The sequence below is a fragment of the Nanorana parkeri genome, unplaced genomic scaffold (assembly GCF_000935625.1).
Source record: "Nanorana parkeri isolate BGI_ZX_2015 unplaced genomic scaffold, ASM93562v1 scaffold711, whole genome shotgun sequence".
Taxonomy (NCBI): Eukaryota; Metazoa; Chordata; class Amphibia; order Anura; family Dicroglossidae; genus Nanorana; species Nanorana parkeri.
Window position 1 is genome coordinate 410,936 of NW_017306979.1, and position 21,234 is coordinate 432,169.

General features: G+C 41.0%; 1 protein-coding gene across 1 annotated transcript in view; it reads left to right on the forward strand.

Annotated features, from left to right (window-relative positions):
- ATRIP (ATR interacting protein) overlaps nt 1–18,555 on the forward strand; it is a 41,579-nt gene extending 23,024 nt beyond the window's left edge. The window contains exons 6-14 of the mRNA XM_018563919.1: nt 36–196; nt 2,091–2,171; nt 2,345–2,471; nt 3,472–4,140; nt 9,596–9,738; nt 12,535–12,626; nt 13,992–14,078; nt 14,909–15,164; nt 18,291–18,555. Coding sequence (XP_018419421.1) covers nt 36–196; nt 2,091–2,171; nt 2,345–2,471; nt 3,472–4,140; nt 9,596–9,738; nt 12,535–12,626; nt 13,992–14,078; nt 14,909–15,164; nt 18,291–18,358 — 1,684 coding nt within the window. The 3' untranslated portion in view covers nt 18,359–18,555. The remainder of the gene's footprint in view (nt 1–35; nt 197–2,090; nt 2,172–2,344; nt 2,472–3,471; nt 4,141–9,595; nt 9,739–12,534; nt 12,627–13,991; nt 14,079–14,908; nt 15,165–18,290) is intronic.
- Nucleotides 18,556–21,234: the final 2,679 nt, after the last annotated feature.

Sequence of the window (21,234 nt, forward strand, 5' to 3'; positions counted from 1 at the left end):
TGAAAATTGTGTTTGTTTTTTTTTTTGTTGTACAGCCCCAAGAAAAGCCCTTCCAGAACAAAGGTAGAGTCATCTTCCTCGCCACAGCCAGGGAAAATCAGCTTTCCCACAAAGGAATCATTTAGGGCAAACACTAGTGTCAAGACACTTGTGCCAGTGCCTCCTCAGCCTACTTATCTCCCAGGCATTAAAACAGGTAACATGAATTTGTATTAAATATGAACTGCAATCCCCTCAATAATTTCATCATATAATCTGTCCTGAATAAGACATCGTGAGAATGGGCTGTGGCAAGTGTTGAACTCTTCACATTGGTAAATAGAGGACCTTTTGAAATGGAAGACATTTTTCATGGAAATGTCTTTTCTATAATGTTCTACAATGAGATTATTGCTGACGCCTATGAATGGACAGAAAAAACACTAGAGAGTGGGGGATGTTTTTAATATTCATCTTTTTCCTTGTCTCTTTATAAATGGAAAGATTTTTGTTGTTTATGTAATAGTTATTAGCTACAGAAATAATATTTTTTTCTTTTTCAGCATTCTGGGAAAAAGAAACTAAATGTTAAATGATTCTCACTTGACTTGTGTGACTTAGTTGGATGAAACCAAATTCAGCAGGAATTGGCCTGATTCAACCAAAATCCTCCAAGTCAGTTGAGACGTTTGAGCTGTGGATGGCCCTGTTGGTACCACCCATATTTTTTTTGACAGGTGGCAAATTATCGTCACGAACGTGCCTGCATCTGGTCCAATGCAGACACTGTTTAAGTATTCAGCAGCTACAGGGGATGTGGCAGCTGAATATAGTAGCCAGCAGCAGGAATTGTTTGATCTATGCAGTTTAGCGTGGATGCGGAAATCTAACAGTGTCGTTAGCCTTAGCATCGGATAGATTAGGAAATGGTTGAAACACTTGCTGGTTTGTATTTTAGGTTTTTGTTTCCTACTGCCTGTGGACACAACAGGAAGTGAGATGTAATATCACAAAAGTGAGGGGAAATCTCCTCTTAGACAGTAGTCACCAGAACAAGTATCAATGGCCAACTTAAGTACAGATGGGGTGAATGAAGGCGACTCTTCCTAGCAATCACATAGCTGGATAATGAAATTCTGACAGAGGTTCTTTTCCTTCCCCACTCTATCCATAACTAAAGAACGAAAAGTTTGGGCTTTAGATATACTCTAGCATTATTGCTAGTACAGTCTCTAAGAATACATTCTAATGGGACAATTGTTAATTGCAGTAATCCTTGTGTGTTCTAAATACTCAACCAACACCGGATGTCTGTGGCTAGCTTTAATTGTGCTGGCTTCATTCACTCAGGAAGCATTACACGCCTAAAATAAACGTTCAGGCTTCTCTTCCCATTGGGGAATCCACAGTGCCTGGTAAATCAATTAATATTTTTCACAGTTGTGTTTTGAATGCAATCCCTATCGACTTGAATTCTGCAGTGACCGTTTTCCCAGGAACCTTTAGATTATTATCTTTCCAAGGGATGTTACATTTGGAAACAATGGCTTGTTTGTATGGAGTATTATAAGAATTTAAAATGTAGGTTTTCACCCTTTTTTTCCCCCTACTTAGTTAAGTGGGAGGTAAAGGGAAAAACATTGCTTTTATAGCATTGCAACCAGCATTAGTGGATCGTGGGTGCAATGCTCTGGCTCCTGCTGATTTTCCTTCCCGTCCCTGGCAGTATTGAGGTACAGACATTCAGTAACAGGAACATTGGGAAGAGTAAATGGACCACACTTGTATTGCATAGAACTACATGTCCCTCTGCGCGATGGCTGATGGACAAGTATATTCTCCATTCAAAGGCTCTGTGAATGGATAATGAGGCTGTATGGGGGGAGGCACGCACAGCCACACCATTTTTAAAGTTCAACAGTAGCTTGTGAGCATAAGAACCCTGTGATTCAGTGGACCATGTTTCATTTTACATCCTGAATATGGGTGTAACATGAAACATGACCTGAAAGGTAAACTTAGCCTTTTCAGAGCTTCTTCCTGTATTTACCCTGACTATGAAATTATGTGATCTTTTAAAAAATCCTGGCTTATCTTTCTTTGTTTTGTAGAGGATGAAGTGCCCCATGCAATAGTTAGGCAAGCAAAAGTTTTTTCTAAGACTTGCGGTATGCAGAGGATGAACACCCAAGGTGTGTAAGTGGTCTGTTAATCACAAATACATAAATCGGTTTCTGTATTTTCATTTTCTAAAATTTCTTTTGAGCCTGATTAATGATTGTAAGTTATTCTGTCCAAATGTATAGTTTGTCTTTGCCATATTTTACTAGAATATGCTGATTTAATTTTTTTCCTACTTCATTAGGCTCAATTTTACTAAATAGTTTGATGCAACAATCACATCCTGGAGGTCCATTTGGTTTGTGCCATCTTCTTATTGGTAACTTAGATGTACTTCAGGGATCACCTGTGCGCAGAGGCCACAAAAGCAAGTGAGTAGATTTTACTAATGGATGTTCATCTATAATAGTGCAAAGAATATTTGCTTAAAATTTGCTTTAATTTACAGTATATTTACCTAAAATGTGGTCAATAGGTTCACTTTTTTTTTTTTTTAGAGAAGGCTGCTGAAAGTGTGTTTAGAGTTGGCCCAATATACTCATTTGCTAAATTTTTAGGAACAATCCATTAAACGCTAGTATAAATTAACCCCAGGGTAAAACATTCTCTTTGAAAATAATTTGCCATCTATAGGGAACCAAAGTACCTGTGGACCAGAAAAGGGCCTTTGTGACCCCTAGCATGTTATCGCTAAGCAGATCAGAACCAGTAACCAGTGCTGTCAGTCAGCTTATTCCTGTCTTATCAGAATGCACAGGCGTTTATTGCTGATCTCCTAAAAATGCTAATTGTGTAGCTGTCCTAATAATATTGTGGCTTCAATGAGTCATCAACATAGAGCAAGTGTGCACATCAGAAGTTTTGTCTTCAATTGCTGCACACTTGCTTTGGGTGTGTAACTTAAAGACAACTAAGAAATTAGCATTTTCAGGAGATCAGTCTTAACATCACATTAATTTCTGTAATGATAATGTCCTCTATTTAAGGGGAGGAGGGAAAAAACCTTTTAGGGTGACTAACCGAGGATTGCATATCTTCTTTATATTTGCTAAAAATCTGGAATAGTAGTTTTTCAACACACAATGATGGTAGTAACCGGTATGCACACTATGCCTTGTTCTTGACTATAATATTTTTGTACGGTTTCCACAAACAGGTGTTTTTCTTTTTTAACCTTTTCCTCTTTGATCAAGTTTTTGGTCTAAAAAGCAAAAACATGAATTAAGCCAGACAACAGTATGTACCACTAATCTGCCTTGTATCAGTTTATGCAAGTGCTATTACAGGAAACCTAAAAATGCCCATGTATGCCTTGCCTTATTTTACCTGACTTTTTCCACCTATGTATAACTAGTATTTTGTGTTCTTAAGCACCCCAGGAAAATCTTTTTCCGCTACGCTGTCTTCCACTCAGTGTCTTGCTCTGAAAGATGCACAGAAATTGGCCATTACTGGACTAAACTCCATTGCATTGGGTGATGACTTGGCAGAACAAAAGAAGGTTACACAAACTCAAAGGGGATTGCAGCATCTCAACAAAATGTCCCGAATCCCAGGAGCTGTGCTTATACTGCCTCTAGTGGAGTTTCATATTTCTGCTTACTGTCTGGCTTTGCAGCCACTTGAGAAGTCTGGAGGGAGTTCATCTGATAATCAGTCTTTGTCATCCTCCAGCAAAGGCCGTAGCATAATTTCCAGTGTTGAGGATGCAATATTTTTCCTTAGTGAACCTGCCCTGGCCTCCCTTGGAATTCTTTATTACCTGGTATTTTACAGTCTAGAGGTAGTAGAGACTCTACTGCTGACAAACGGGGAGAAACGGACACAAATATCTTTGAATCCAGAAGCCGTGATGGATCCTAATAGTTCAAGACATGAAAGGCTGGACAGTGATCATCAAAATCAGCACACTTTATTTAAAAATGTTGTATTTCTGTTGTCATCTACTATTGTGACCTCTAAGAGAGATCAGGTCCGGGAACAGGTTCTCAGAGTTCTGGTGAAATTGGCAGAAAATGCTCCTAATGAAATGTTGTCCAGGTATGTTTTTTTCTCTCATCTTTGTTATGTAGATTTAGAATTCTTTGTAGTAAACATTTTTGAAATCTGGATCCTTAGCATTAGTGCTTCTCTGAGTGTCAAGTATGTACCACTGGAAGAGTGCCTGTCCACAGTTTAAAGGTGCCCATACACTGCTCGATTCTCGTACGAGAATCGGGCGAAACCCCGCGATCGTACGAGAATCGAGCAGTGTGAACTAAGACGTGCGACCGTTTCTACTGTACGGTCGCACGTCTTTTGTCGAGCCAACATGTTCGAAAACCCGCCGAGAATCGTACGATTCTTGGTGGGTTTCTAGCCTGCTCGCCCGATAGCTGCGGAACGGGCCGGTGTGCGCACGCGCACACTGCCCGTTCTGCATTGCCGTCATCGGAAGCCCGCGGGCTTTCGATGATCGCAAGTACGATCTGCCCGTCCAAGGTGGGCAGATCGTACGGGCTTTCAAGAAGCATACGACCATCGCAAGACAAAAGTCTTGCGATGGTCGTAACGTGTATGGGCACCTTTTAATCGTCATGCTTCTTCTAGTGTCCAGGGGCCATTACTGTAAGAGAATAGGCTTATTCCTGTTGACAGCCGCTAGCCACTAGATGCAAAGCATTTAACTGTCTGACCAAATGCATCTAGCGTTGTGTGCGTCAGTTTTAATTCTATAGAGTACAAAAAAACTTGTTTTTATGGGTTTTCTCAGCTTGGCCGCATGTCACGCCCAAATAAACTTTTAAATGCTAACAGCATGCTACAAGTACAGAAATAAAATAGGAAATTCAATTGTGGTTGCACAATACTCAAAACCAGCCCCTTAGTAATACACATTCTTTTCATAATGTAGGCATTTTAAATGCATTACACACTTCTGTCGCAGCATAGCAATTTCCAGTGGAAAATTACATTGGTTGGGATCTGTGTCCAAAATAGAGGGAAACAGCATGTAAGTATTGCTGTAAGCTTTAGCTGTGAGAGAGTGTATGTAGATGTTACATTTATCCTGAAAAGACCACAGTCTGTACTGATCGCTGAAGGCACACAGGTGCTAATTGCATGTCAAGGGCTGAACCTGTAGTGCACATCCTCTCTGTGAATTTAATTGTTGTGTTATCTTAGTGCAACAGTAGCACTTCATGAATCTGATTTAATGATGACATATTTTCTGCTAATAAAACCTTTTAAAACTTAGCTCAGTTAGCCCCACTACTGTTTAGTCCACTCCAAGCCCACTGTTTGCTCAGTTATGTTTATGTCAGAGGTTTCTTTCAGACTTGCATGTGATCTGCCCCTTCCATGAACAACAGTTTGTCCATAGAGGCCACAGTTACTTAGTTTCAGCAGAAAGCAAAAAACTACCTGCTGTTCCATCGATTCATGTTAAAAAATATATATATCTGCACTTCAGAAATGAAAGCCGCATTACTTGTAAGGAAATCACATCTTTATATCTTGTATTTTTTTTCTCTGAGCTCCAATCTTTTATGAATCCCAATTTGTATGTGTTCCAGCAGAGCCCAGTAGCTGCCTCCCCATCAGCTATGCTCTCCTGCTGCCATTCTTATGCACCCCTCCTTGTTGTCTACTTCCTTTTACTCCCTTCTCCTGCTAGCATTCTGTCCCGGCACCTCTATACCGTCATCTCTATACCGTCATCTCCCCTCCTGTAGTCATTTCTCTTCCCCTGTCAGTCTTATTCTCCTCATACTTTCTGTTGTCATTCTCTGCTGGCAAGATTGGGGCATAGATTTCCCATGTGTCGGGGGTCTTAAAAATGTACAATTCCAATCACTATGAGCCTATCCTTGTTGTGCAGTGATTTGGCTCTTTGTGGACACATGCCTGCATCTTGGAGACAAGTGTTGTCACTCAGAACTAAGTATATACAGGGGTGTGAACATTTTTTTTTAAACTACTTGTCCAAGAACTAAAGTGGGGCCCAATCTACCTGTCACTTACGACATCTTCATGTCCTGATACAAAAAATAATTGTAACCAAAACCATATTTAACCACTTGCCGTCCGCCCGTTGTAAAAAAAACGGACGGACGGCACTGCTGCATTGGCGGGTTGCCGTCGCCAGACGGCATTTTTTTTCTGCTTGCACGCACCCCCTAGCGGGCACGCACGGGCAGAAAAGACCCGACCAATGCAAACACCCGGTAACGGGTGTTTCACATATAGGCGATCAGCGGCTCCATTGCCCGCCGATCGTCTATATGTGCTCGTTTACAAACAACGGGACCGGCTCGGAGGGCGTCAGGAGGAAGAGGACGGGAGATCAGCTCCTTGCTGATCTCCGTCCGGGCTGTGAATGCAGAAGTGATGTGTGTTACATCACTTCCGCATTCACCTGTCAGTCATCTGGCTGCTATAGCCAGAGAAAAGAAGCTGATGAAGCAGATCTCTGCTTCATCAGCTTCTTTTGGGGTCCACAGGTGACAGGGGTCCTACAGACCCCCTAATGTCTCCATAAAGAGGACCTGTCAGTGGGCCTTTGCTATTATATAGGGGGATTGTTATCCCCCTATATAATAGCAATAACAATAAGTGCAAAAAAAAAAATATAAATAAAAAAAAAGAAAAGTAACACATAAAAAAATAAAATAAAATAAAAGCCACATATAAAAAAAGGGGAAAAAACCCCCCCAAAATGTTTAACTCCCCCACCCCCACGTTTACGCGCCTATAAACGTAAATACGCGTCCGGTGCCCCAGCGCGCAAAAATTACAATTGCGCTACACATGTTACATATCGCCGCGAACGTCGCAGTGAGAGCAATCATTTTAGGGCCATCAATCACTGATAACACTAAACTGATGAGCGGTAACAGCTTTTAAAGCGTCGCCTATGGCCAATTTTGGGTATTATCGTTTTTTGAGGTTTCGCGCACGCACGCAATTTTAAGGCTTGACATGTTTGGTGTCTTTTTACCCGACGTGACCCCGTCTTTTATATTTTACCAAAAAATTGGGTAATAATAAATGTTTTATCAATTAATATAGGGGAAACGGGTTTTTAAAAAAAAAATTCGGTAATTTTTCCTTAATATAGTAAAAAAATTAAAACCCCAGTGGTGAATAAATACCACCAAAAGAAAGCTCCATCTGTCCCCAAAAAAGGGTATAAAATTCATTTCAGTACAGCGCTGCATGACGGAATAAATGTCAGTCAAAGTGCCGCAGCGCTGAATACTGAAAAATGGCCTGGATGGGAAGGGGGTTTAACACCGCGGATGTCAACTGGTTAACTGTGCTAAGAAGCTCTTGGTCAGCGCAGTTCAGAATCCATAGTGCAGGGCTGCGCTGGATGACTGAATGGGTTAGTGAGAGTACACACGTACCGACGGAGGGAAAGAGCCGTTCGCTGAAAGGTAAGTATTGGGAGGGATTGAGGCGGCCAGATATAAGCGGGTAATTCCATTTTCCCTAATTACTTTTGGTAAATTAATTTACCATTTACTGCACATTGTGCGTGCCAGAGAGTGGTGCTGCCTTGCTAGCACAATATGGCACACAGTGGAATGGGGGCAGCACACACACAATGCACTATGCGTAACTGGTGAATTTGGAATGTGCCTAGTTGTGTTGTTTTTGTTTTTTGTCAAAGAGTTGTGGTAGGTTTTCAAAACATGTTTCATTTAATTCTTAGTTACATAGTATTTGAGGTTGAATAAAGACACAGGTCCAACATGTGTGTGTGTGTGTGTGTGTGTCCCTGTGTGGTCTAGTTTTTAATAGTACCTGTAACCCCTGTATGTTATGGTCTGTGAGGAAGGTATCTAAATTATTTTGAATGATTCAATACTCTCTGCTGATACCAATGTTTGTGGAAGAGAGTTCCACAATTTTACCACTCTAACAGAAAAGAAGCCCTTACGCCCCTTTTGGTTAAAATAGAACTGTAGGGCAAGTGTTTTTCCTCATAGTTCTTTTTGGGGTCACGGGAGGATATATACTAACCTCCTCCCGTGACCCAAAGCTCAGTATATCGCGGGCTTTTCCCTGTGGTATACTGGGAGTGCCGCAGCCGGAACGGATACCAACAATACTGTCGTGATCCACCCAGTTGTGTGAGTGACAGCTGGCTCTGCCTATCTAGAGGCAGAGCCAGTTGTGCCCGCCCCCTCCGCCGTTCGTTCCTCCAGTCAGCTCTGGAAGATCGGAGAGGGGAGGGGGGAATCACTGCAGGGAGACGATCTGGAAGTGAGCGGATCGGCTGCATGTTTCTGCTCACTTCCCGATCAATAGAGCCGACCTGTGACAGCTGCTTTGTCACAAGTTGGCTCTAACTATGAGGATGACTGGAAATCACACGCCTCATAGTTCTCCTTTTAAATCTTATTTCCTCCAGTTTTAGGTGGTGGCCTCTAGTCTTCTTCTTTTAGGGAGTTTACAGTAAGTACCATTAAACAATTTGTACATCAAAATCATGTCCTCTCTTAATCGCCTCACTTCCAGAGTGAACAAATTAAAATTTAGCAACCTTGTCCTATAACTTTGCTCCGCCAGCACTTTAATTAGGTTTGTTGCCCTTGTGCAATGTATTTTAAAAACAATCCCACTTGTCAGTGTTCATTGATAGAAATAAGTTGTCCCATCTAGTGTCATACACTAGATGACACAGCCTATTGAAGTTTGCCATTTTGAAATTTAGCGTTCTTGTCAACTCAACACCCTTCTCTTTCCTGTACCCAACATTAAAACTAATCGCCCTGTGATCACTATTACCCAAAGTATCCCTAATCGCGATGTCTGCAACTAGGTCTGCATTATTGGAAATGAATTGATCTAGTATAGCATTCTTCCTGGTTGGGATATCTACCATCTGATCCATGAAATTGTCCTGCAACAGGTTTAGGAAACGGCCAGCCTTTATAGAATGAGCGGTTCCATTAGACCAATCAATGTCCAGATAATTGAAGTAACATTTCCCTGCTTCCCAGCTATTTGTAATCTGTGGATGTAGGTGAGCCGTCTCCTCCTCTTCACTTATGTTCGGGGGTTTATTACACACACCCACAATTCGTTTACAGCTATCTTCCTTCTTATCTAGTTATAGCCACAAAGACTCACCACCATCGCAACTCTCTGTCATGAGATCATCTAGTATGTGCACAGTTAGATTATGTTTCTCATACATGCATACCCCTCTCCCCCTTCTACCAACCCTGTCCCTCCTAAACAGGTTGTACCGTTGTGCATTAGTTGCTTTTATTCCCATTATATCAAAGTCCTCTTCAGTGCTAGTGGTTTGAGTTCTATTATTACTCATTGCTGAAGTGCAAATAAATCCTGTATCTGACCTTGCTAAGGTGGATTCATTACTAAGTAGATTGACCGGAGTGAGCCCTCTGTCCCCCCTTATATTACAGCCCTCCTATATTTATTGCCCCTGTAGCGCCTTGCTCTCCATTTATTATACCAATTTTAAAACTTTCTTTTTTAGATTCCAGTGTCTGTTTACCTCTCCTGTGTTGCTTCAGTGCCTGTCTGCAGATTCTCCATTTCCCATTGCCCTAAATGCTGTCAGATTGCTGGCACTACTTGCAGACCACAAACAGGTTGTCACTCTCTTCTGCTCCTCTTCAGGTAAGTGGCACATCTACACATGGCAAGATTTTGTTATTTATAGGCTCAAATGGGAACATGGTTTCTAAGGTGTCCTGAAACTTGTCTATATTGCCCCACAGCTATCAATCTGTTTCACTTAAACTGAAAAGTGACCATTTATAAATGGAAGTTAAAATGGTATTACTGTAGTGCAATACTAGCAGTTCTTTTTCTGGGACTTTAATATATTAAGAAGTGAAATTGATCATTTGAAACAAATTTATAGTCTGTATTATTTCTGATAATAATATGAAATCATCAAATGTATTATTATTGTTAATAATATGAATAGTTTATTATTTTCCAGTGCCTAAAAATGCTTTTAGACAAAGTAAAGGCGCATAATAATAGGGCTGCAACAACTAATCGACATAATCGATTACAATCGATTATTGAAAAAGTTGTCAACTTTTTCAATAATCGATAATAATGATAAAGTTTAACATCAGCCAGCTTGATATTAATGCTTTTTAAAAATGAAACTACTATTTTGATTGAACTAAGTCCTCACTAGGTCAGTTATATTAAAAGGGTTTTTAGCAAACTTCAAGTGTATCTGGATGAACTCCAGTAAGAGCTGCAGTGAGAAGGTACATTTGCCTCCTCCCAGATCCAACCTCTTCCACAGTTTTGCACAGCAATGCCAAGAGATGCCTGGCACAAACACTGTTTACTCACTAGTGGCCATGCCCTGGTAAATGCATCTTTTCACTTCTTTGTTTGTATTGCTACCAAAAGCTAAACACCTCTTTGCCCAGTGCCTGCGTGAGATTCTGCAGCAGCTCTGCCAACACTGTCTGAAGGAGCGTTTCTAGCAGCTCCCCCTCCACTGTACTCCCTGCATTCTATGGCAGTCCCTCCCTTCACACTACAGTCTATGGTAGCTCTCCTTCAAAGTCCACAGTACATTCTCTGGCAGCTCTCCTCTCACCATCTGCACAATGTTCTCAGTCAGCTCTCTCTCCTTTGTCTGTACTATGTTCTCTGGCAGCCCTCTTCCCATCCACTCTACACTGTTTGAGAGCTTTCCAATCTTGGCCACAGTGAGTTCTTTGTCCTCACTTTCCACCCTGTTTCTTAAGTCGACACTACATCCGCTTTCTCCCATCATGTACACTGTTTTGTGGCAGCTGTCCACAAACTGTCAGCACTAGCTTCTCTTGCAGCATTCAGTACTATAGTCCCTCTGAATCCCTGTGCTTTCTTTACAGCACCCCAAATCTAAGCTCTACGGTTGCCGCTACATCTCCGCTTTTGTGATGCAGCATCTTTGGCATGCTGCACTTCACATTTTTCACAATGCTGTCTTAGCTTAGACAGACTCCCAATGACATGTTAAAGGCCACATCATAATACACAAATATGGATGAGTCCTTTTGTATGTGCTAAGACTGGCCCCTTACCATTACGTCTCCCCCTCTTTAGATCAGCTCCCTTTCTGCAACCTCCTTTTTTTTACCTTCCAGTCCATAACCAGGCACTTCAATGGAATTCAATCAGCTGCCACTCCATTCAACCCCTAACCAAGATCAGCTCTCTGTCCCCCCTTCCCTATATATCTATATATATAGATCTATATACATAGATATACACTGTATACATACACACACACTTTCCTTTGCCATTCAAGCACACTTTACCTATTTTTTCCAGTTTTCTATGATCAGATCATGCTCTGCTTCTTCTATCCCCTCTCCACAATTTGATCTTGCTGCCTTAACGGTCTCCCACTTTATGCGTTTACTTAACAATATTGAATATCTAAGTCCCATAGATGTTTACATTCCTTTTAACTACAGGGCTCTGTTATTTGATACTGTTGTGCACTCTAAGCCCTCGTTCACATTCACACCTGAACGTTTTGTAGTGCGTTCTACGCTCGACGAACGCTCGACGAACGCTCTACAAAACGCTCAAAAATATAAATCCCATTTGTATTTCAATGGTCTCGTTCCCACCTTGGCGTATTTCCGCCCGTCCCTAACGCGCTACAAAACGGCCCACGCCTGAAAAGGTACAGGTACTACTGTGGGCCGTTTTGTTGCGCGTTTCCATTGGGATACAGCCAAGTAGCCTTCGGAAACGTGCGACGGTTGCGCAACTTTTTTTACCGCGAATTGCGGTTAAAAAAACCGCGCGACAGACGCGCATATGCAATACGCCTAGGTGTGAACGAGACCTTAGGAGCTGGGTGCCTGTTGACAAGGCAGCAGGGTCAGGTTTCTGATCCTTGACTCGACCTGTCAGGAGTTGGACACAATATCAAATAAAGCCAATTAAATGGGGCCAAATGTACATTATTCAGAAGCAAGCCTGTATAAGTATCATCAGTTTTATGCTAAACACTCACAGTTCTGCATTTGCATTTATGTAACGGGGTCTTTATAAACAACAGCTACTTTGGTGTTTGGAGGCTCAAAATAAGCCTTCAGCCTGCAGAAGGTACTGCAGCCTGAAGATGGCAGTGCACCTATTTTAATACTGCAATTGCTAGGTACAATTACAGTATTAAAAATACATTCATTAATTGAAAAAAAAAATTATAGGTTTTTGCCAACCTATAACAAAAAACAATCAGTATCTTTATTCAAATGGTATACCGAAAAATAGCTTTATGTCCTTAAAAAATATAAAAGTAATTGGGGTTGGCGAAATAGTGTTATTGTTAAGTTAATTGATACTGCTGATTTTGGCCGGAGCTAAGAAATGGTTAAACATGGAACAAGTTATTTGATACAGAAGAGTAATTTGCCACATTTTTCCTTTTCATGGCAGGAAGTTGTATCCTGCTTGCTTTGTACATGTACATCACATTAAAACCAGACAAACGGACATCTGAATTGCTCTGTCTACAATTTGAGCATGAGGTAGGTAAAGGGCTTGGTTTTTTTCATAATATGACCAGCTTGGATGCTCTTCCACAAAAATATCTATACAAATCCAAAGCAAATATAGAGACACTCACAGATCTTGCAGCGGTAATAAGTCAAAGCATCAGTATTATATTGTCAACGTTTTGATGGAGCTCAGCCCATCTTTATCAAGACATCTTAGGCTGGGTTCACACCTGGACGTACTGTAGGCGCGTTTTTTCTGCTTGTTTCTCAGCTCGTTTTTTAGCACGTTTTTTCGTTCAGTGAAACGCGCGTTCAATGCTCGTATTATACCTCACTGGCTGTATGATTTTTTTTAACTTTCAAACTTCCCTCCGGTTCCGCCCCCTGCGACGCGGCCGTCGGGTCGTTTCTACAAGCTGATATACGCCCAGGTGGGAACCATGCCCATAGGAAATTATGGGATTTCCCTTGCTGAGCGTTTTTCAGCGCTTCGATCAGCGCTGAAAAACGCCCAGGTGTGAACCAGCACTTAATAGGCTGAGCTCCATCGAAAACATTGATGAAACGAAATAAATAGAAATGGGGAAAAAAAAGAAATTGATCAAAAAGAAAACATAAAATAAAAATGTGATAACAAATAATAAGATAAATAAAATTAAAACCAACTCCGCCGCCCCCTTCACCTGCATATGAATAAACACACACATAGGGCAGTGTGTGTTTGTGTGCCATTCCCATTCCACTGTGCCAGCACTCTCTAACACAGATAATGTGTATTAAACAGTAAGTTCACTTTCCCAAGTAATTTGAAAAAAATGGAATTATGGTACCCGCTAAAATCTGCATCTACATCGTTCACATTGATGGAGATTCGCTAGCTATGATTGAGGAAGGGGAGGGGGATGGCTGCTTTTTGAATGTGGTAGTGGGCAATAAATGTACTATTTTTAGAGATGCAGTGTAAAGGTTGTTATTTATATTATTAACCGATATCTACACATGTAGTAGTTGGTTCCCTTGTAGTATTTAAACAGGACATTTTTGTTTGTTCTAGCTCCATGTACACAAGCCCTAATGCAAAAAATAAATATTTAAAAAAATCAGTTCATAAATGTGTAAACAATTATACAAATTTGGATTTACAGTTAACAATTGACAATGAAATTAGTCAAAATATTAAAAGCAGTTTCATGAATTTGCGGTGGGGTGACTAGCTGGATTGAGTGCTTGGATTCAGTGTACTGCCCAACCAATGCTGTGGTTTTATTGGTTAGGAAATTGATTTTTAACATGAAATCTTTTATTGGAATGCCTTAATAATTTTGATCATTTGTCATATGAACCTCATCATAGACCTGTTTCACTGCTCACATATATGTATTCCTTATTTTCTAGGTAATTAGGCTGCTAAACAAGCTGATTACTCAAGGTTGGAATTATCCTTCCTCTGGGTTAGGAGTTCAATGTCAGTGTAACAGAGAGGTACATTTCCTTCATTATGGTTTTCTTTTCTTTTTTTGTTTATTTTCTATAAAACGTTTATATCACATTGTTTGTGTGTGAGTATTTGGCTGACATTTTGGTTTTGTTTCCTTTTTTTATTTGCAGTGTGGCTTGTACTTACACCACACAGGGCAGTTGTGGCCAATTTATGAGACCACTGCAAATGTCTTCAGGATAGAGAGCGGGGAGCAGATCGGAGAATGTCTGTTCTCCAATCTGCTCTGTGATCAGTGACACAGGACCGATGTACTCGCAACGCTCCCGTGTCACCTGTCACAAGTGGAGCTATACAGAAGATAGAGCACACATGTGCTGGGTCTCCTGTATTGAAGGGCAGGCTCATAAAGAGAACCTGTCACCTCTCAATGCTTGTTAGCCCCTGTGTGATAACAATAAAGTTAAGTTATAAAAAATATGAAAAAAAAGAAATTGATACAAATAATGAAATAAAGACGTGATGGACTACTCGATTCCTCTCGGCAAAAGGTTTTCTTTAAGGTGTTATCATTATTGTTTAGTTTTTGTTTTACATGAGGGAAACTGAAGATGGTAATTTTTTTAGCTGCAAAACAATATTGCAGAAGCATGATGATCTTTATGAATTATTTGGATTTTTTTGGTAAAATCTGTCTGCTAACTTCATTTGGTTTGATGTGTGTTTACATCTAGCTAAGAATAGGTTTCAGGGTTTTTTTATACCGTACATTGTCCTTTGTAGTACTGTACATAAAAAAACATTGCACCATTAAAACCGGTTGTCTATCATGAAAATTCTTTGGTGTCATAACTGTTATTTGTCTATTGTTTAGGTTGTAAAGGCCCTGGTCCTCACCCTACACCAGGAATGGCTATGTGTGCGGCGCTTAATCTTACTCAACCCTACGCTTTCTTCCTTAAACAAATCTGTACAACTTCTAAGGGAGACAGCAATGCTGCTGTACAGTTTCTTCCAAAAGGATAAAAACTTCAGTGAGCACTGTCTGGAGGTCCTCCACCAGTATGATCAGGCTGTGCCAGGAGTCCGAGCCATCTTAAGAAAGTGTAATATTTTGAAAGAGAATGAAGGTCGGTGCCATAATATTTGATATTCATTTTAAAGAGCCATTTACCCATAAATATTCAACCTTTCTAGGATTAGGATAGAGTTGAGGACTGTGTGCATGAGCTAGTTAACAAAATCTTGCATATATTTCTTTAAGGCCTCATTCACACTGCCGCGCGTAAGTGCGTATTGTACCATATGCAACATATGCGAATAAATGGCACCATACACATAGTCGCGTATGGAGCCGTATATTTGCGTAGCGTATATATGCGCAAAAACAGAATGGAACCGAGATGCGTCCGGGCGTATTTTACGCGCATACGCATGTTTGCGCGTGTATACGAGCGTATATGCGTACAGTTCATTAAAATTTCCATTAGGAATTATGTATTCTGGGAATGCAAATGGTACACGCATATACGCTCGTATGTACGCGCAATGACGCTCGTACATACGCGCATTGACGCTCGTATTGGCGCGTATATACGCAATATACAATTTTGCTTGCGTTGTGGGTGAATGAGGCCTAATAGATAACTGTAATGTATATTTGGAAAACAACAATGTTGTGTTTGCATGTAACTAGTAATACAAATTATTGCAATGATTAAAGGAGGGAAAAATTCCTCTCCATAACATATCGGAAATGTGTTCTGTGCCCTTTGACCTTGTACTGACAGGGAGAATACACAGGTTGAAATAAAGTCCACCATTGCCTTATGTACTTGCACTGTTTTGTTATATAGGAAACGTTATGTGCATATACTGCCTTGTGCACTTCTACTCCTTTATCAAAAAGTTTAGTGACGTCCATGGTATGTCACTGGCCCATTTAAACAGACTCCAGGCGCTAAAGAAACTGGGACTCTGTTTACAATTGTAAGGCAGACTGCCGACTTTACAATAGAAGTGATTAGGCGACTCAGCTGTTGCCCGATCCCTTCTAAGGGCCAGTAAACTGGCCACGCCCCGTCTTCGTTCGACACCCCCGCCATGTTTCACAGGCTCCGCTGCCCCTCCTACGGGCCCAGGACTGGCTTCTCTAGTGGCGGGGGCAGGCTGGGGAGAAGATTGGCGAACGTCCGTCCACCGATTCCCCCTCCCCGTACTATGGGACTGGGAGCGATGCAGATTACATCACTTCCGGTCCCATAGCTCTCAGTGCTGGGCTCCTGAAGCCAAACAATAAGCTATTGAAGTGCTACGTGCACTTCAATAGCTTATTTCAAGCGTAAAGGTGATGCTAGGAGGTCTTTTGGACCCCCAGCATCACCTTAAAGTGTACCTGTCACTGCCAATCTGCTATCACATGGGGGGCTTGTAGCCACCCTACACCAGGAATGGCTATGTGTGCGGCGCTTAATCTTACTCAACCCTACGTTTTCAATTAAAGTTAAAAAAACAAACAAAAAAAGTTTACAAAAATAAATATTACATTAAATAAATGTAACAACAATGTAAAACAAAAATCGTAAACACGCATCGGGTGCGCCTACGTATGAAAATGACGATCATGCTACACATGTTGGGTATTGCCACGCACGCCGGAGTGAGAGTAATAATTCTAAGGCCAATATTTATGCGTATCTCTAAACTGATGACCCGTGGGGGCTTTTAAAGCGTCATCTATGGACTTTTTGGGGTACTAAATTTTGTTGCAGTTTCACGGACGCACACAATTTTTTACCCTGAGCATATTGGGTATCTATTTACTCGTAACCTCATCTTTTATATTTTATTTAAAACATGGGTATTTAATTGTGTTTTGGGGCATTTAAGGACATTTTTCACTAAATTTGGGGGTTTGATAATACGTTGCCCTAATATCGTGCAACATAAAAATTTGAATCTGCTGACATTTTATTCTACAGGGTCCTGGCTGTCCGAAAATATATAATGTGTGGGTAACATGGGTACAAAAAATGAAAAAAAAAGGCCTCGGTCACTAAGGGGTTATTAACCCTTTCGCTGCCAAGCCCTCCGGAACATTTTTCAAATCAGCTGGCCAAGCCATTTTTGAATTTTCTGCAATTTTTTCCTATTGATTTGATTTTCAACTGCTGCGTTGCTAGCGTTTGTAAAAGACCCCCCAAACCATATATTTTCTGAAAGCGCAGGCCCGGTAGAATAAAAAGATGGTGATACTAAATTTGTAGGCCCTGCGATAATTGCGCAAATGTTTCTCAAATTAATATTAAACCGATAAAAATACACAATTCAATTGATAAAACACACTAAAATCAGTATCAGCGCAATATTGAAAGTGAAATAAAGTCCACCAAAGCACAGACAATACATAGGTTTTACTAGAGTGAGGAAGAGTTAGAATTCATGACAACTGTTTAATTGCTGTCTCTGCTTTCCTGTCTTTGTGATCCTTGCAACCCCATTCTTACACTGGTACAAGAAGGGACAAAAAGTGAGGTAAAATCTCCACATTGGGGCCACAGTCAGAATGAAAAACATGTCAGAAATGTTAAAACCCAGCAAAAACTTTTCATTTTGTTTAGGATAGAGCAGGGAAGGGTTATAGCCTGACAGGCTTTTATTGCCTCTTCTGACCCTATTGGGGATAAAACCCCACACTGACTGTCAGCTCAACACAGGCAAACTATATTTTTTAGTAGCATGGGAAAGGGTTAGTATGTGTAACACTGTTTTTTTATTAGTTTCTATGTCTTCTTTTACCGGTGACAACTGCTCCCTCATTTCTTTTGTAGGTGTTAAAGGAAGAGGAAGTGAGAGAAATTCTCCCCAATAGGGTAGCAAACCTCTGGCCCTCCAGCTGTGGTAAAACTACAAATCCCATGATGCATTTCTCTTCAGGAGTCATGCCTGTGGCTGTGAGAATCTTGCAATGCCTCATTGGATTTGTAGTTCCACCACAGCTGGAGGGCCGGAGGTTTGCCACCCCTGCTGTACAGAGGTACAGAGTGCCTACGTACTATAAAGATTTCTTCTTTATACCTCTTCTGGTTGCATTTTTCCCTCACTTTCAGTCCCAGGGTACAAGGACAATTATAGTGTAAACTTGCAGCCATGGCAACTGTAGTGATTGCTGGTAGTAGGTAGATATTAGCTGGTTCATTGTAGTTGATAATAGATGGAACTTTGTCATTTCTCTTCTTCACATTCTGCTGTTACAGAGTTTGCCCTGGATGAATTGTGCCCTCCTGACATTGAAGCAGAAGATGAAAACATGGACTGCACGTGATACAAAATAAATCACTTACCTGCATAACCACCTTCTTAGTGTCCACATGGCATATTTTAAGCATTTCACAATAGGATTATTAACATGATCTTAAAGACTAGAGAATGCCTAAAATGTATTCATTCATAGCACACAATAAATACTGTAACTTTTAAAAATGAAACCTAATATTTAAATATAAAATGTTCCTGTAATATTGCGTGATGTGTTTGAGCAGTTCTTTGACTTGTGGTGCTTTTGGTTGTAACAGTAGTATATGGTTTAATGCAGGCCATATATGTTTTGTAACTACTATTTGATAAAAGAAACGCATTCAAAAGTTAATCGGCAGTTCAGCTAACTAGAAATGCTTTCTATATTAAATCGGATATGCGCTTTCTGCTTCCAGCCCCTGCTGTTTTTAAATGGAATGTGTTACAGAAATTGTAGTCTATGGGGACGCTAATTCCATTCAGAATGTAGCATGGAATGGAACTAGAAAAATTCGTGGATTACATAGTTATAGTATTTGAGGTGGAATAAAGACATTAGTCCATCAAGTCCAACCTAAGCATTAATCTGATAGCACTGCAGCACTCAGGCAAAGCTTTAGGAGGGCTGTATTTCATTAGGGACAGCACAGTATTAAGTATAATTAGCACATTACACTTACCTCTGAGCACTTCCTTTAAGGTTTCATATTGTTTGTCTATTTCTCAGTGCAACTTTCTCTTATTCAAGACATGAGAACCCTGTTCTTTAGAGTCCTGCTGCTTACTTGTGTAGGAAGCTATCAATATAGAACAATATCTGTTGGAAAGTAAGCAGCAAGCATTCCGCTTGGGACTATATGATGATCTTCTCTCTGCAGTGGCACAGAAAATTAGCTAAATGGGGACTTGTTTATACAGGCAAATGCTGAATGCTGTAAAGCTCTGGTTCTCAACTAGTGGGTCGCGACTTAATGACCAAAGACAAATGTGGGTCCTGAGGTTTGATCGGTTGAGAACCACTGCTGTAAAGTGTATTTCCACTATTGCAGCCAAACTGGGATAACATCTGCCTTATATTTGTTACATGTTTCTCATTCATATAACCTAAAAACTGTAAATTCTTCAGTTCTGAATGAAAAGTTGTTCCCTGTGCCGAATTTCCCTCCGGCATGCAAGGGGGGTGTGGAGATTAATGTTATTTTAATTAACCCTGTCTGCACTGTGTTGGCAAAGCTCATTATCTGTTTGAAACTAGATTTTTTACAATGTCTGCCCTAATAAAGGGTTAAAACTCTAGAACCATTGCAAGCTTCCCCCTCATTAACATACAAAGGCTTGCTACATAAGCACATCTAAAAGGGAAAACATACTGGGAAAAATGTATATATATTTAGGTAAGCTGTGTGAATAGGAACAAGTAACACACATATAGCAGTATTTTTTCAATTGTGACTACAAAAGTAGAAATACACATTGGGGGCCATGGATCTTGGATTTGAGTTGACTCAAGCTGCTTTTACGTTCCCATTGATGTTTATAGATAGAAAAGCAGTTCTAATGCTTACCAACCCACTGTATAAGCAGAACTCAAGTTCCATAATTTACCTTACACAAAAACAGAAGCTCTCACTGCAATAATGGTCCATAATCCAGTGCTGTCATCTTCTGCACAAGATGGCAATTCTCTCCTATGTTGAATGATGGCCAGCTGTCATAAACGCACCCCTTGGGTGTGCATAATCTTGCTTGCCTGGGCTCACAGTACTGCAGCCCAAAACACTGCTCACACATTATTATATGAATGACATTCTTGCTGGTGCACCCATCGCCAGATCAGGAGATGAAGAACCCATTATCTCACCGGACTAGCCAGATGACAATAAAGGTATGTACGTGTTTAGGAAATAAATGGGGGGGGTCTTTTGGGACGAGAGTAAGAGATGAACCTTTTAAAAGATTTCCAATAACATATGTAGAAAATCTATAGATGGCTGCATTAGTGTCCATGCTCTGATGTACAACTGGAGCTTTTCCTGGTCTATTCATCTTAAAGGATGGTTTAGGCAAGGAGATAGACATCGAGAGGGGGACTTTTAGAAGTCTAACGCAGACAAATTCTGGCGCAGTTGCTCATTGCAACAAATCAGGTTCTATCTTTCATTTTCAAAGCTTAAAAGAACTATGGGGCAAGTGTTTTTCCCCATACTTCTTTTTAGGGTCACGGGAGGACATATACTAACCTCCTCCCGTGACCCAAAGCTCAGTATATCGTGGGCTATTGGCCGCAATATACTGAGAACGCTGCAGCCGGGACGGATCCCGACAATACTGTAGAGATCCACCCAGCTGCTTGAGTGACAGCTGCCTCTGCCTATATAGAGGCAGAGCCAGCTGTGCCCACCCCCTCCCCCATTCGTTTCTCCACTCAGCACTGGAGGATCGGAGGGGGGAATACCTTCGGGGGTCACCGCTCACTGCAGGGAGACGATCGGGAAGTGAGCGGATCGGCTGCATGTTTCTGCTCATTTCCCGATTGATAGAGCCGACCTGTGACCGCTTCTTTGTCACAGGTCGGCTCTAACTATGAGGATGATTGGAAATCACTCACCTCATAGTTCTCCTTTAACTGAACAAACGTAAAAGAGAACCTAATTAGTTAACGTGGGCAACTGCTCCAGATTCTGTCTGCTCCAGTTTTGATAAATTCCGCCACAATGTTTGCCTGACTGCAATTACGATTGGCGGTATGTTTTAGGTCATAGTCGTGCTGAAAGACCCATCCACCACCCATCTTCAGTGGGAAGGAGGTTCTCATCCAACATTTTACAACACATGGCCCCGTCCATTGGCAAAGTCTTCCTGTACCTTTAGCAGAGAAACGGCCCCAAAGCATAATGTTTCCAC